The following is a 16,783-nucleotide window of genomic DNA, read 5'->3' as shown; positions in this document are numbered from 1 at the left end:
ACTCGTTTTGCAGCGACTAAAGGGGTCGGATAGCAAGAAAACATGCATGCCTTCAAGAGTTAACGCTGTTCTCATCCCTTTTCTACAAAGTATGCGAGTTTTTCTAGTATAAAAACTTTCTATGCTTGTAAACGAATGTACAATGACCTCAAGTGCGCACGAGCAGAAGATTAACGGAGAACTACTTTCGTCTTTTCTGGCGAAGCCACTTCAATTGTTGCCTGCAATGCTCTGCAGCTTAGGCAGCTCTTCTGTGGCGACGAGGAGATCAGGGCGATTGGGAAATCCCTTGCATTTGCCAGAAGCGGCAGACGCACGGCACAAGATCTACCCGTGCCACGTCGCGGTGTGGAGAAGGCCTCGACATTGCGGCTTCCATGCAGCTGTTAAGGGGCAAAGTAGAGGTCAAATGCCTGACACTGCAGCAATTAAATGTCTGCACTATTTTTGTGACTTTCAATGCTCGATCTTTCTCGGTTTTTATTAGGTTGACCGTTGCTGAGCTACTCTTGTATCCCTGGAACTATGTATGCGTGCCTGTGCTTGATGTTTCTCTCAGGCGGACCACTGGTGCGCATACGGCCTTCTGTGTTCGGCTGAATAAATTCAGTCAGCACCTAGTTTTTAATACAAATATTGCACAACGAGTAGCCCCCACCGCCACATAGGCCAACACATTCCTACTGTTCACGTTGTAAAAGCATTTGCAATACAACGCGTAATGACTTCTTTCGAGCACCGCCCTTTCGCTTGTATTATAGACATAGAAAAGAAAAAGCGCTATCAATACAGAAATTCTTTTGTTTCTTGTCTTCCTATCCCTGCGACAGCGCCACCTAAATGGGATGTGGAACCACGGGATGTAGTGCTCAAACGGGGAGAGAGGTTGGAGCTTCACTGCAAAGCTGTGGGCCACCCAGCACCTGAAATAAGGTGGCTGAAAGAAGGTAAGTGCCCAACATTAGTCGAGTGAAAAAGAAATTTCGATTTGACGGGGGTTGTAATGGCCGGCTGTTCTTCTGTCGAAATTCAAAACAAAGGCAAATGAGTGAAGTCGAACGGGCAACAAGGTTTTCACACTGCTTGAGCAAGAATACAATAAGAGCTTTACGTGATCATCCAATAAAGGTAAATGTCGCGAAAGAAATGACACCTAAGCCACATTACGTTTTCCTGTTTACGTGTCACGGTAAAACATTTCAACCACGGAATTGTTATGACAACGCTGTCCATAACACAGGCTCCCGTCTTTCTAATACGAGAGTATATGTGACGTAAAAGTTTATCCTGCTTAAATCTTAGCAACGATAGATGTATAGCGGGAACAAGAAAATGGGTTCATGCCAATCATACATTGGAAGTGACATTTTAGAACTTGAAGTAACTACAGCGGTAACACGTACGCGCACAAAGACCGTCAGGCCTGCATCGCGCCTTTAATTTCTAGCTCTGCTACAACAATATTAACGCAGCAATCCCTTTGAATATCAGGCATATTTCACTGCGTTTACGAGCACGTCAAGGAATTCCTGCGCTTGTAACGTAACCACGCTGTAAGTGCAGTGAAAACGTCTAGCTAATAAGTGCAGTGAGCACCATGTGTTCACTGCAGGCTCACGTGTCATGACTCCAATTTCTAACACCGACAGGTACAGAGTTGAAGAGGCCTTCAGAAAACAGAGCCCAAGTCCTGCAGAACGGAACACTGGTCATCAGCAACGCAACGAGCGAAGACAGCGGCAAATTCTCTTGCCTGGCATCCAACGGAATCGGTGCTGCCTTGACGAAAACGGTGACCTTGCTCGTCAAGAGTAAGCCGGCATTCGGATTTTACAACCACAACATGTCACCAAATACAACGCCAAATATAGCGCCAGCGCTCTTTCAAGGGCTTTATCAAGCCTCAAAGATCCAATTTTAGCACATTCTCGCTGTACCCACCTGCAAACACTTGTTACATACTGCTGGCGAACTTAAGCGTCCTTCCGCGACGCGGCGCCACGATCCTGTGTCGTCTACGAGCTATGTGACCGGCACCACAAAAACGCTCCCAGGGTTCTCGCGTAACGCCGAGATGCGCGCATGGCGAACGGGTGACGACACGGGATCCTTCCTCCTTGAGCCGTGCAGGGCTTCTGTTTTTGCGCCCCCCTTTGCGATGCTGCTGCTCGCGCACGCATGGAAACCGGGTCTGTCCGTGACGGACTGCACGGTTGCGCGATGATCCCGGTTACGCAGAGCGCTTGAGCACGTCCCGTCGACCGCAACGATGTTCCTCCAAGTGGGCCTGCTAGGCCTCTGCACCGTCCTGGCGTCGACGACCACCGCCAGGAATGAAGGCAAGTGTCCCTCTTGAAGAATTCGTGATCAGCGTTTACATATTGCGTTAAGTGCTTCCATGTAGAGATAGTTCATACAGCCACGATATTTTCAGGCCTTCCCACTGCCATGATTTAGCGTGTGGCCAACGCGCCGTCGATAAATGGCAGAACTTAGGGATTTGAAGAAGATAATGTTGGTCCGTCGTTACACTCCTAGCGAAGACAGAATTACCGCAAGGGGAATACCAAAACGTCCTCCTTTTAAAACCTGAACTCTCCCCTGCTTCAAGAGAGTATTTGTCGTATGCTAAAACCATCCTCAAAAAAGATCACCACATTATCTATGTTTATTTTATAACTCTACGACTGTCCTCAAGAAAGTATGGTAGCGAAGTATTACATATGAGGAGATAATCAAGAGCGCGTGCTGCAGAAGCGTTCTAAACTGGCGCTCTTTTACAGACGGCCCCAAGATCCAGCCGTTCCAACTACCTGCCCGTGTGAAGGCCGGCAATAAAGTGAGCGCAACGTGCAACCTTGCGTTAGGAACTCCACCTGTAACTTTCTCGTGGCACAAAGACGGCAGTGACGTCACGAACCTCTCTAAGGATATCAGCTACGGAAGCAACATCATGTCTGTCCTCGCTATTCCCTCGGCATCGCTGGATTCGCAGGGAAATTACACCTGCAGGGCAGCGAATGCCTACGGCAGTGACGCGCACACAGTGCAGCTGAAGGTGGAAAGTAAGTGGACTGCAACTTCTTTTAAACTTCTCTCTCTAAACATTACGCTGACGCTCTAACCAACCCATGCAAACATTCGAAAGATTAAAAATGAAACAACGTCGCTGTTCCTCAAGGTGCAATTCTCACAGCGCAAGAAAGATGCCTATATTTACTTTGACGATTCCTACTGCGCTCGTTCGACACAACAGGTGGGCCGCTGGTAAACAGTATAAGGCAAAGAATCATGAAAAAGCAAGCCGTGCAGAGAACGCACATCGCGTCGACACAAGCGCAGTAAAACAAACGTAGCATCGTTGCAAAAAGTCTCATGTAAGCAATTCCAGCGTGAGAAATCACGCAGACAAACATTCGCATACATCCCCACAATACCACCAATTCATTGCATCTCAAGAGCTCGTGAACTAATTAGCGCACAAGCGGCCACTGCGCGCCTCAAATTTGGTACGAAGCGTGCGCAGCTGCAGTTAACGATGATGTTGGTATCGGCACTTGTTCTGAACTGTCAAACGTAGTTCATATCAATACTTGCTGGACGGCCATGCATATTCCAAGCTTTAAGTATACCTTGTGCTCATGTCTACTTTACCTTGTGCTCGTACTTAACTCCAAGAAAAACTGCATCTGGATTTAATAAAAGCTGGAGATATTCACCTAACGTCAGGATTAGCGTGCTTGCTGGTGACTGACCAATTAATACCTGCCAAATCTCAATAATTGTCCGTAAAGTTTACGAATTTGGGCTAGTTTTACGAGTTTACGAACGTTGCGTCAAGCTTTACTAAAAATAAATTCCCCTCGCGAGAAAGTTTCGTGCGTCGGTTTTCGACACTACCATTGAAATTCTTCTAATTAGGAAAGGACGCCAGAAAGAGTACTTGCTTTGTGCAGGTTTATACAGACAAGTTCAAAAAACAGGCAAAATCGGCAACAGCAAATTCGCTAAACAGTCACTGGATCTAACAACAACCTGTTTGTCGGTCTCTGTTGTGCCAAGTTTGCTGCTTCTTGCGTGCTACATCTAAATGTAAATCATTCTTGTAACGTGCATATGTATCCCACAAAAAGTGTGCGCTCTTAGCAGCTTTTGCAAAAATGAGCGATGTCACCCCCCCCCCCCCCTCTTTTTTTTTTTTTTTTATTGTGATAAAAGTAAACAGGTTAGTTGTCACCGTTTTTTCTAGCGACTCTGGCGACGGTTACCCATTTTCACTTGGTTAATAATATAAGATAAACAAATTTAGAAAAGGTAAAATCTTGCATTAGGTAATACCTAAGTAAAACAAAAGAATATGTAATAGCACTAAGAGTAAAAGTCTCTATCGGAAAGTTCTCGTTGTAACTTAAGTCCGCGAATGTCTGAGGTACGCAAGTTTCAGATGCAAGAATGACACACACATACGATGTAGAAGAGTCACCCATTCCTTCCTGTGTCGTGTCCGCGGGATTTTTTACGAATTTCAAATGTTGACAGGTTTGCACGTATGGTGATGTCAAAACAGCTACTCACCATCTCCTTATTGAAGTCATATCTTTGGTCACTAACGCAGCCGTATATATTTTTATTCATTACTTTATTGCTCTCACACTATGGGAAGACATAAACTCAGTGTTCAAGGCAGCGTGAGACCTGTGTAGCGCTAAAAACGTCAGCTACACCCTTTTATACATGTCATACTATGTCGTTGGCAGTGCCTCCAGTTTGGACTGTTGAACCTGGAGATGCATTCGGAACGATCGGAGGAATGCTTAACCTAACATGTCTGGCATCCGGATCGCCAGAACCGACGATCACTTGGAAGAAGTTCACAGGTTAGCACCTTTTCTTTTCTTCAATACAAAGTGGTGCAGCTGGAAATGCAAAACAATGCTGCTCTCACGAAATCTTTCGTTTTCAGGACAAACCTCGCTCCAAACGTGGAAGCAGCCAGTCGTTTCCCTCTTTCCACTTACCGAAGCTCACCGGGGCAAATACACGTGCGATGCCAGTAACGACATCGGAGGGCGACTTACCAAAACGATTTCCGTATTCGTCAGAGGTAAGCGCTCACTTCGCGAAAACGAATAACCCGCTCTCCGGCTTTCAAAAGGCAACCTATTTCAGAGCGCGAGGCTTCGTCAGCTGGCGCCACACTTTCCATTTATACACCGACGATGTCGGGCCCTGTGTGCCTGAAGGGACCTCGGACTTAAAATAACTTCAGAGACAACAAAAACCGTCAGTCGGCGTCAGTGACGCTGGCATCCACCATGTGGCGCCAAAAGTCCGTGCGCTGGGCTTTACGCTACAACCGAAGAAGACATGTCAGCGTTCATACGCCGACTAGCCGGAACCCATAGCGTGGATTAGCAGCGGATTACTCGCCGTATCGCGTCGGCCCCCAGCTGTTCACATGCGTTTTCCCGTGCGGTGAAGCACTCACACCAGAGAAGCTGCCGCGATGCGGCCACCACGTTCAATGGTTTCATCCTGCGCGATGCGGATGGTGCTCTACCTGCCGTTGATGATTTCGGCGCAAAGCGGAGCTGCATCGCCTCAGGGTAAGCGACACACTCTATTTTGCATTCCATGCGCTTTTGTTTGCCAGTACAACCGTGTAGTGCACCAGAAGTTAAAATGGTGAGCAAGCAAGTATTAGAGATCTAAAATACTGAACAAATGCTAGACATCTGCCGTAGGCCGAATAAAGTCACTACTAAGCACATCCTACCGTTTCGGCGCGCTTGACCGAGTTACCGTGGCTCTAATGTTACAGCACTACCTGGAAATGCTGACAAGCGTTCATTTCTTCCAGATGCGCCAGTGATTCAGCCGTTAGTGCTCCCCTCCGACGTTGTGACGGGAGTGAACACCAGGCTCTTGTGCAACGTGCAAAAAGGAACACGGCCGTTGACGTTCGCCTGGATCAAAGACGGCGCCTCGGTACGCGACGGTGTGTCGTCGCAGGACGATTTCTCGCTGCTCAGCATAGACCCCGTGACGGCAGAAAGCGCTGGAAATTACACATGCGTCGTGAGCAACGCAGCGGGGACAGACCGATACACATCAACGCTGGAAGTGAAGCGTAAGTGTAATTCAGTGCGACGAAGAGCCAACGGAGCACGAAACGGAATGTGTTGTTCTATTAGGATGTTTTCAGTGCAGCCCGATAATTACACGCCTGAAAAACAATTTGTGCTTAATATTGCATAATACTTAAGCGCAAGGATGGGAGTGGCGGCAGCTTAGAAAACTAGGTTTCGTTATCAGCATATATTATAATTTTTCGCACGAAATCCCTGTTATCTTAGATTTAGAGACAGAATTAGCGTTTATTCATAATTGTCCCACAATGCAAATTTAATAACTCCGCAACAGACATTCCACGAGGGACGTCGCTCGCCTGCACATTAGTCAGTGTGTGTTCAAGCCAGTTCATGAACTTTCACTTCGTTATGCAGAGCGAAAATGCGCCAGCCATAAGTACCATTGCGGCGGCGTATTCTGTCTTCTAGCCTTTCCTCACTTCTTGTTTCTTTCGTGTGCGTGTGCATAACAGAGCCATCTCAATGGATTGAGGAACCCCGCGACATTTCCTCTGCCGAAGGCTCCGAAGTGCAACTCAGGTGCTCGGCGGCGGGACGCCCTCAGCCCAGTGTTACATGGAGTCGGTGTATCTCCGGAGGTGAGTCAAAGCGCGAACAAAATTTATTTTCCGTCGATATTTTACTCTCCTGCCGAGCATATAAATGCGTAGCCCATAGAACCGTGAGCCTGCATCTATCTGGACTGGATTAACGGAAGCGGGAGAAATCAAAGCGCATCTTAACTAGTTTTCATTTTATCTAATGTTCTGTCAACCCACGTATAAATGCAACAGATAAAACTCTCTCGAGAACGTCGTAGCAGCATCCATAAATTTTATTATCTTTGCTACGCTTAGGGCCATGTCCAAACGAAATAACAAAAGGTCCAACAATGTTTTAAGCATTACATTATGCAACAGGTATACGTTTACAAACATAATTTGTGTAAAATCTAAAATCATTATACATTTTATCCCTTGGAGTCTATTATATTAATATCGTACGTGCTCTACCTGTCTATTTTTTTTTTTTTTTTTTTCGCCGAGATGCACGAACTGACGCAGTACAATGCGTTTGTTCGGTTAGTGTTGCCCTCTGGCGAGTGTCACCCACTTCGACCTATGAGCCACGTAATGATTCCTTGCCATTCCGAGTAACAGACCCTGCACAAAAGCGCGGAATATGTGCAAAACAGGGCCTGCTGGCTGGCTAATTAGGAGCGTGTCGTCGAAGAGATATAGCTGTCCCGAGGTCATGCAGCCCAGATCAACACGGAAAGAAGGAAGGCTTGATGCAGAATCTTGATTTAAGCTAGTTGGTCGTTCATGTCGAAGGTGAACGATCAGCTCAAAACGACTAGGACGTCCTGTTATTCTGTATTCTTGCCATCGTCATCTTGCGCCGCTTGTTCCCCTTTCAAAGGCTTCATAGCGTGGAGTTTCGAAGCAATTTTGATAAGCTGTAAAATGCCCTGAGAGCCACTAGGTGTACGAGCCTGGTAGCTCTCACGAATACGAGGTGAAAACGACCTAGCGGAAGGGGGAGACGCGGGCTTGAGGCGAAGTACGAAAGAAGGGGGGGTGGGGGGGTCTGGGAGGTGCGCCAGCGGAGTAGGGGGCAGGAGATGAGAGACGCCGGAAGTCAGCCGGTTCCGCACGGTGGTCTCCGCTGCAGCGTGCAGCTGGTCATCCTTGACCCTGGCTTCTTTCGGCAAGAGCGTCGTGCCGTGGTCTTCTCTACACGGCAGGCAGTGAAAGTGGGGAGGGGTCGCGGTGGGACGCCGCCGCGGGACAGGAAATCACTTGCGCGCCTCCAATGTCGCGGAACGACAGACGCACCTCTCCTCCCTTTAGCTAGCGCACTTCCTGCCCGCAGTCATCGTGGGTATGCATGAGGCCCCGCTAGCTTATAGGAATAGGCATAGGCGTATCTAACCTGCTTGTATCAACGCGTGCAGTACAGACACCTGTTCCTCGGGTTACCTTGTTATGTCCGCCTTCGATGCCTTCGGGCACTACATGAGGTCAACTCAAATGAGTTGTCTTTAGAAGGTGATTCTTTGCAAACTTGGGGAAAAAAAGTGAAATGATTATCACTTGGGGTATGTAGCACACCGTTGGATGGCACAACAAAGGGACACAAACACAGCGTTGCCTCACCTTCTTTAATTTCCGGTGCAGACTTTTACTTTTGTTTAGAAAATTACGCGAATTCGCATGATATCAACTTGGATAAGACGTTGCCAGGTAGGTTTCCTGTCTTTGAGACGCACAGAAAGAGCTGGAAGTGTTTATTGAGCAAATGAAACTACGTGTCACCTTCTGGGGCTTAACGGGCTCTGTTCTACTGTTTCTATTCGGTCTCAAACTCGACGTTCCTCTTTTTACTGATAAAAAATTATCAACTGCATTAATCTTGCACCGTGTGTTTAACAACAGCACGTGATCAAGACAGTCTGGACTACGTTACAAATAAGACATAACGCCGGACGAACAGCACCACAAGAGACGGCTTTCTACGATTGTTCCGTTTACGCAGCACCTTCTACCCTTTTGGCAGTGGTCTCCTTTCTAATCTAGCGTGCCCAACTTGCTTGCAGAGAAGCGCAGCCTGGTCTGCGGCGACTCCGCGACACCGGTGCCCGTCAAGACCAGCAACGGCAGCGTCTCGTTCGAGCACGTATCCAAAAAGGACGAGGGGAGGTACGCCTGTTTCGTGGACAACGGCGTCGGAAAGCCGCTTAGGAAAGTGATCCGCGTGGCCGTCAACGGTAAGTAGATACAACGGACACCCACCTCCTCCCGAAGCCCCAAAACCCGCCGAGCACAACACAACCTTCAGTCGCCAGCCTCGTTCGGCCTCGGGGTTCGGTGAAGCCATGCGGTGGCGAAGAGCTTGCTCTTCTTGCTTGCGTGACGGTGTACGCGCACCTGCGCGCAGGCGACTTGGCAATAAACTGTCGACACCAATCTCAATGAACGCGTGATAGATGCGGTATCCCAAGGCGGTACCAGAAAGAAAAGTTTATTTTTAAGGACAAAGTCCAGAAGAAGGCCATTTTTCGTCTTCCTCAACGCAAGTTTGTCAAAGTGCTCTAGGACGGAGCAACTGAATTTCTGAAATAACGAACAATCTCGTAAGTGATACGGTTCATTCTGTAAGTTTCTCTGTGGTTCAGTCACAGAAATCACTTGCGGACGCCGCCACTTCCCGAAATAAAACCGACACACTGTTTGGCACCGGTGCGCTAATGTAACCCACCATCTATCACTGTGGTGGCGCGCTGACTTTGCACACGGTGGCGTGTTCTTTGCACGTGGACCGTTTGCACATAATAATAAGCTGTCGTCGCTTCACGGAAAGCAATACGAACAAACTTGTTTCACAGCAGGAACCACACAAAAGGTGTGCGAACCTGCAATGTGCAGCAAAGTGAGCCGAACGCGACGCTGCGAAGCACGAGGCGATTTATTGGCGTTGTTTTAGCGCGCACCGGTTCATGCGGTGTAAAGTACTTGCCCAGTTCGCCGTGGTACTCATGCATAGCATAGGTCAGCATGCTCGCTGCAGATATTTGCTGCACACTCATCTCACAGGCGTGAGACAGAGGCATAGTGAGTGACGAGTGATGTGAGTGAACGTGAGCATGAACGGGAATGAGTGTCCGCTAATGTGAGTACTAACGCAAGTCGTTGGTGAGTACTAACGCAACGGTGGTTTTGAGCGGACGTTAGTACCGAACACGAGCTACAATTGGAAAGTGTAAGTGGAACTGAGTATGTATGCGAGTAATCGCCGCTGAATGGACGTGAGTATGAGCGTGAGTGAGCGCCAGTAAGAATGAATGGAAGTGACTATGAATGCGAGTGAGTGTTTGTGAGTATGAATGAGCGGGTATAGGAACATGAGTGAGTGCCGGCGAATGTGAGTACACATGAGTGTTAGTGAGTACATAGCTTGCGAAAATATTGCTGGATGAGTATTAATGATGACTGTCCGCCTATTATGCCGACCGATGCTCATTCGTCCCTTTGCACCTGTGCCCGCGCGTGTGAAGGCACGGTGTTCGCGCTGTGGTTGTCTACGCAAACGAGCAGGCCTCGATCACGCCTGTCGAACGACCTTGCTGGCTTTAAATCAGGGACAGGCCAATCATCTAACCTGTCCTGTCACGTACCCTGTGCTATACACGACACTTACAACAAAACCGCGAATGGTTTCCGAGAGCGCATCTGCATGAAGTTTGTATTTTGTGACGTACTGAAATAAATCTGGATATCTTGTGAAGGCCCGGGTGTCCTTTCTTCTCCAAAAGGAGGCCGGAAACCATTGTCTCATTTTTTTTTTTTCAGATCTCTGGAGTAAGATTGAATACCAAACGTGCTCCCTTGCTTCAACGAATGAAAATGTTCCCGTTACTTGTAGACTGCCTTGCTCGATAGGTAACTTACAGTACGCATGATCGCTGCAAAAATAAAGGAAACATCCGGATGAAAATGTGTCCATATTCTTCATGTTGACTGTCCGCCATTGTCTCGGTCTTACTGAGTATGACACCAAGTTCTCGATTTCGAGACAACCGGTTTCTTTGGGAAAGCTTCGCGTTTGCGCGCCATGGTTCGTTTTTTCAATTTGTGCAATGGACTCCTAGCGCCACACTTCAATATAAATCAAAACAGAATGCTTGGCCTTACGGCATTAGTGCAGCTAGGATGATGATAGGTGGATTTATTGCTTTTCTTACACAGAAAAAAAAAGAAAAAAACGCGTAGAAGAAAGACAGCACAAAAAAGAAGGTTGACTAGCCTCCTGTAAAGGACGCTGTCCCCGGGCACCGTAAGAGCCTCACCAGGTTGAAGTGAACGCATACGGTTTCGACATCAAATTAACGTGTGGAGTCGCGGTTTAGAGTTGCAAATGTTCAGCATCTTATCTAATACTGCTGCCTTACTTTGGTTTCCTTTATGAGAGTTGCAATGTTCAGCATCTTATCTAATACTGCTGCCTTACTTTGGTTTCCTTTATGAGAGTTGCAATGTTCAGCGTATTACTTAGCACTGCGGCCTTACTTTGGCTTATTTAATGAGATACCTTGCTTTGCCCGTTGATTTTCACTCTGTACCTTCTTCGACAACGTAACTTTCTACGCCCTCATTTTTCAGCCGCAGCGGAAACGTAAGACGAACAATGATACCTTTCATACGCTCTCTCGCACCGCGTGAAGTTATGAGACGTGGCCACGAGCGCACAGATTAATGGTACGATGCTTTGCCGCGGACACTTGCAGTGCCGGCCAAGTTCACCGAGAAGCACAGCGTGGTGACCGCTCGGCGAGGCGAGAACGCGCGGCTGGTGTGCGACGCCCAGGGAGACCAGCCGTTGACCGTCACCTGGTCCAAGGGCGTCCAGAAAATCGACAGAGGGGGAAACTCACGGTGAGACTCCGCTTGCTCTACTTCATTTTCTTTTTTCATTCTATGTTCTCTTTGCTAGCACTTTATAACTACTATCAACTGAATGCGCAAATCGGCCATATTAGTCAAATCGATTGCGAAACTACAATGTGGTGACTGAGATGAATTATCAAACGTCTTGACGAAGTTGCCAGCTGGGACACGGCAAGCGTATCAAGGATTTTTCCTGAAAGGCTGAATTCCCAAACGTATACAAATGTGCACTCGAAAAATAAAAGACGAACAATGGAGTGACCAAATGCACAGATTAAACGAATACCGAGTACAAGCAAGGGGCAAGTTGCGCGTTGTAGGCCGATATCTCAGAGAGAGGAAAGGCAAGGAGGTTAACCAGAGGCTAGTTTCCGGTTTGCTACCCCATTACTGGGGTGGGGGATAAAGGGGTTGAAAAGAGGGCAAAGAGGGCAAATATTATATATATATATATATATATATATATATATATATATATATATATATACGTCGATCCTGTAATTAGGCGCGCTCCTGAAGGGAATAAGCCCAAAATACTGCCTGTGAGCCAAGCAGGTTATAACAGAACGTGCACCTCCCAATCGAAGTGCGCGAATACGCGTGGACCGGAAGCGCAGCGCATTGGGAAAGTGTTTAATTAGGTTAATCGGGTAATTAAATCACGTCACACGCACGGCGCGTTCGATCCACGTTTCAGGCGCTGCCTGCAGAATGCGGCCCGGAAACACTTTCGATTTTTGCGAAAAAATTTGAATTTTTTGTCTTTAGAACTGTGAACTCAGTGCACAATACGAAGTGCCACACGAGAAAACACACAGCACAGACAACAAAATTGCGCGTCGTGGAAAGAGAGCGAGACAGCCTTTCTGTAAAGAAAGCGAGCTACCGAACATAAAATCCAACAGACACGAGCACCCTCAAGAGGCCGATGCATTTGCATGTCCTCAGGACATTGATTTTTCAACTACACATACAGCTACACAGTGTTTCTCACATAATGTTCGAATTGATCCATATGTGTCACCTTGCATATGTGTCTTAGCTAATCCATTGTACCTGTAGCCAGCCACGTAAATAGAATAATTGTGCGCCAATTGGTTAAGACTGCGACGCGCGCCCCGCGTTTTTGCCCGGCAGAGCATTCCGCTGTTCTCCGTTGAGATCTGCTTTGCGGAAACTGTTTATCTTGTCTCAATTATTTTCCTATTTTGATTTTATGCTATAGAACAAATAGAAATGGCGTAGCCGAGGTGTTTTATACCTCAATCTCAACTGCACAACCCATTTACAGTGGAACGGAAAACACCCACGAGAGAACATGGCGGATTGCAGCACACGACGAAATTCCCACGTGCACGGTCGCGAGGCCGAAGTGTCCGCATTACGATGGGCGACAGAGCGCAAGAGCAACTGCGCATTCCAATATTTCGACACGCGCTGCAGAACTCCTCCCGCTCAATGTTTATCCGTAGTCCTCACCCATGGCGTCCCTTATACGCAAAGCATACTTGTGGGACGCTCAAATAGATCAATCAGTCATGACGAATGGAAGATTCAGTTCTGGTGTCATCTGCACAGCAATGAAAACTATACGCAAATGCGATCGCGCCGAAGTTTTTTTCTGCACGTGGACGGAGAGAGAGACGTCAAGCACGCATATCTCGCCGAACAGTGTATATACTAAAAGGCCTATAACTGTGGGTATTGTTTTCAAACGAGAGACACGAGGTCGGTAAATATACTACGGTACTTAGCGCCAACCCGTCGCTTTGCACACACCGTTTGCCTGCGCGTCGATCGCGCAATTGTATACGCATTCCTCGCTTGCGTAAAAGCGTAAAATATTTTTTCGCAAAAAGAGAGAGAGAGAGAGAGAACAACGCATCCGGTGGCAATGTATATGAGGATTACCTCGCAGTGACATATACATGCCGGAGCCTATATAAAGGAAGCAGGAGAGCTAGTCTGCAGAACGCGAACAGTCTGCCGGCGTAACAAAGAAACGCGAGTTTCAAACGGTCACCGCTACTGCCTCCCATTCATTATGGAAGCACGAATGCCTGCGGCGTCCGCGCAAACATTCGCCGCTGTGGCCCAGAAACGCAACGCAAAATATAGCGAAAGAATGCCCAGAAGTGCGACCGAAAGGTCAGGGCAACGATGAGGCGGGGGGGGGGGGGGGGGGGGGGAATTGTACAGTGACAGGATAACTAAAGCTTCAAAGAGTTGCACTATACGACACAATGTACGCCATTTCACGAAGCTCTTATACAGCAGCGAACAAATTCTGTTTTTAGCGAACTTTTTACTTCATCGCTGTTTTAAGTGCATGCGAGAAAATTTTAAACTCAGCACAAACATGTAAGAAAGGATAGGAGAGCAATTCTGGCAGCTCGCGGGCATTTTCTTTCGACTACGGAACAAGAAAAACGCCATTACCGCATTCTGTTTCTTATTTTTTTTTTTTTTTTTAGTGTGTCCGCCTCGCTCGCGCTGTAGTGATTAGTTGCCGGCTAGCTCAGCTTTCTTATTTTTCTGCCAGTTATAAACCTTAAAAGCGCCAGATTTCGCTGTAGATCCTGATTGAAAGTTTCCTCTATAAAAAAGCATTTTTTTTTTTTGCACTACTAGATGTGCAGTAAGCTTACAGTAAACGGTAGCTTAAGGACAATTGTAGCGCATTTTACGACGCTCGCCAAGCGGCCAATGCGGAGGCGTCTACACTGTGGTCTGCAAAGATAAGCAATACAAACCGGTAACGTCACTACTGAAATTAAAGTTCCGATGTCACGAAAGCAGGAGCTATTGACATGCTCGTCCCTGCTACACATACCAAATTTTATTAAGTAGCTTTTTTTTTTTAAGAATCTTGTATTTCGAATGTTCTTCCGCAAATTTCTCTAGGCACAGGAACTGACTGTCAAATTCCCTCTCGACTCGACTCACACAATGAGCGCTGACGACAAACCATGATTACGCTGTCCTTAGGTCCCACATTACAGCAAGAGCTTCCAGCGCGATATGGGCACTGACACACAAGACGAATATAGGCGACAAGGAGTTCTCCGTCTCGTCTGCTGTGTATCCGTGTCGCTGTAGAGTGTTTTCGTACAGCAACTCACCCCCTTGCTCAACACAGCTGCATAAGTAAGCAAGACGTGTGCGAACAGTGTACCGAGCCGGAGCGGAGAAATGTTAAAAAGAGGCGAGTGGGTGTATGCTCGACATCGAGCGGAAATCAGGTGGCCTGACTATGACGTCACAAACACCAAGTTGAGTGGCCTGTTAATCAATGATGTTCAGCATTCCGAAGCAGCACCGAGACTACGAGAGACGCCGTTGTGGAGAGCTTCTGGTTATACTTGACTACTCGAGATTCCTTAGCGTACACTGCAATCAAACCACACGAGCCATTTTAGCACACCACCCTCATAACAGAAGTCCTTAACATTAGGCATACAATACGAAAACTGTCTACGGGTGGGAGGATTTCACCGAGTGCTTCCCTCTGCTCTAGTTCAAGCCGCGGAGCGCACTCGTCACCGCGTGCATTCGAGGATGCGGACATTTAAAAAACTGCGCATACGTGAGAAATTGACGTACATACACGCAGATGCGATTCGCAACTGCGTAGTGTCTGCCGAAACGGGAGCAAGCGAGCGACCCCAAAAAATGTGAAGGTTAAGGAGGCACCCGAGCTACATTATATAGCACAACAAGCGGGGGGGATCGCCCACAGGCGCCAGTGGCAGGCAGGGAGCGCGAGGCGAGCCACACCACACCACACCGGAGGGGAGGAAGAGTACGACGCCGCCGAACGGGGCCACCAGGCACAGCCGGCAACGCGATCAATATTATTCTCCGGCCCTCTTCCGCGCACGCCTGCTTCCGCGCACGCTGCAGTGCGGCCCCTCCCCCCTCCGAAGCGCTTTCCCGCCCTCTCCCTCTACATTCCCCAGAACCGACTCCCGCTCCCCACACCGCTCCGGCCGCAGTAGTCGCCGCGGCTGAGGAGTCTGGACGGCGGGCCGAGCCAGAGCGCGCTCAGGGAGAGGTGACGTCATCTATTTGGGAGCAACGAACCTGCATCTCTCGCGAAAGGAGGAGAGGGTGTCCCTGGCAGGAGTCCTGCGCGCGCTGGGTCGCCGTGCGTGTGCGTTGTGCATTTATAACTGATACAACGAGCTTTGCTTTCTCTCTCTCTCACTTCATCGTCTTCTTCTACAGACTGCGACAGCTGAGATGCGTGACATCGACAGGTTTCATTTGGCTCTGCTGATGGGTCCTTATCGGCATAGAAATGCGTGCAGTGTTTTCTGATGAATCTTCGCTTTCATCCATCCGCGTAGGGGAACAGCATATTTCCTTGAAGAACGTACAGTGAATATAATGCACCTTTTTTTTTTTTTTTCAACAAGGCAGAATTATAGGAAGCGGCTATAATCAAATTCGTTATAACCACTGAGTAACAAATTGATCACTGATTAACTTTCCAGTAATTTAATTTATGGCACATCTCGCCCTTAACTTTCGATTTGCTGCAACTACGGAATTAAGCAGCTCAATGCTCAAGGCATGTTAGAATATTGAGCATGACTGTCTCTATCCCGAAGGGAAAGATGTGCGCCTCGACATAAATAATCATATATAGCAAACCCTGTACAATTCATTTCAGTTATTACCACGCATTTACTGCCGTCCATTGCAGCTAATGATGGGTTGCCGTAAAGGAATGACATTACCTCCATTGCACCGTCTTCATTAAAATTTGCCTTCCCCTGCCGAAATAGGTGTTATATAAATAAATACGTGACTAATTGAATAAGTAAATAAATAAATAAATAAAGTGACGACGGATCGAGATTCATGTCCTTCGCGTTCGCCGCTCCATAACTGACCCTCTTCCTTTCAGCAGCTATCGGCACCCACGTAAGCTTGAGAGTGTCTGAATTGGACACTTCCTGTTAACCAGTGACAAAATTCCATTATATTTCATGGCGTTCTCCAACAACCCTGTTCGCCCTTCTGTGCATTTCAACACAACGCCATCCTTTTTTTTTTTTCCTTTATGGTGTCAAGATAAGTGCTAATGCCGACGTTACACGTGAAAGACCCCCCCACCCTCCGCAGGTTTGACTTGGTCTGTTGAACGCAGTATATGTTCAAGTATCTTAAGCATGGGCCACACTTGCTCTACCAGTTGCC

The 16,783-nt window shown here is 47.7% G+C and overlaps 1 protein-coding gene across 1 annotated transcript in view; it reads left to right on the top strand.

Annotated features, from left to right (window-relative positions):
• The window catches only part of LOC119461987 (Down syndrome cell adhesion molecule homolog), a 53,601-nt gene that overhangs the window by 12,742 nt on the left and 24,076 nt on the right, over positions 1–16,783 (top strand). The window contains exons 8-16 of the mRNA XM_049672378.1: positions 831–947; positions 1,650–1,811; positions 2,784–3,065; positions 4,964–5,042; positions 5,482–5,606; positions 5,861–6,130; positions 6,605–6,730; positions 8,731–8,901; positions 11,419–11,566. Of these exons, the coding sequence (XP_049528335.1) occupies positions 831–947; positions 1,650–1,811; positions 2,784–3,065; positions 4,964–5,042; positions 5,482–5,606; positions 5,861–6,130; positions 6,605–6,730; positions 8,731–8,901; positions 11,419–11,566 (1,480 nt within the window). The remainder of the gene's footprint in view (positions 1–830; positions 948–1,649; positions 1,812–2,783; positions 3,066–4,963; positions 5,043–5,481; positions 5,607–5,860; positions 6,131–6,604; positions 6,731–8,730; positions 8,902–11,418; positions 11,567–16,783) is intronic.

The sequence above is a fragment of the Dermacentor silvarum genome, chromosome 8 (assembly GCF_013339745.2).
Source record: "Dermacentor silvarum isolate Dsil-2018 chromosome 8, BIME_Dsil_1.4, whole genome shotgun sequence".
Classification (NCBI taxonomy): Eukaryota; Metazoa; Arthropoda; class Arachnida; order Ixodida; family Ixodidae; genus Dermacentor; species Dermacentor silvarum.
This window is presented reverse-complemented; position numbering and strand designations above follow the sequence as displayed.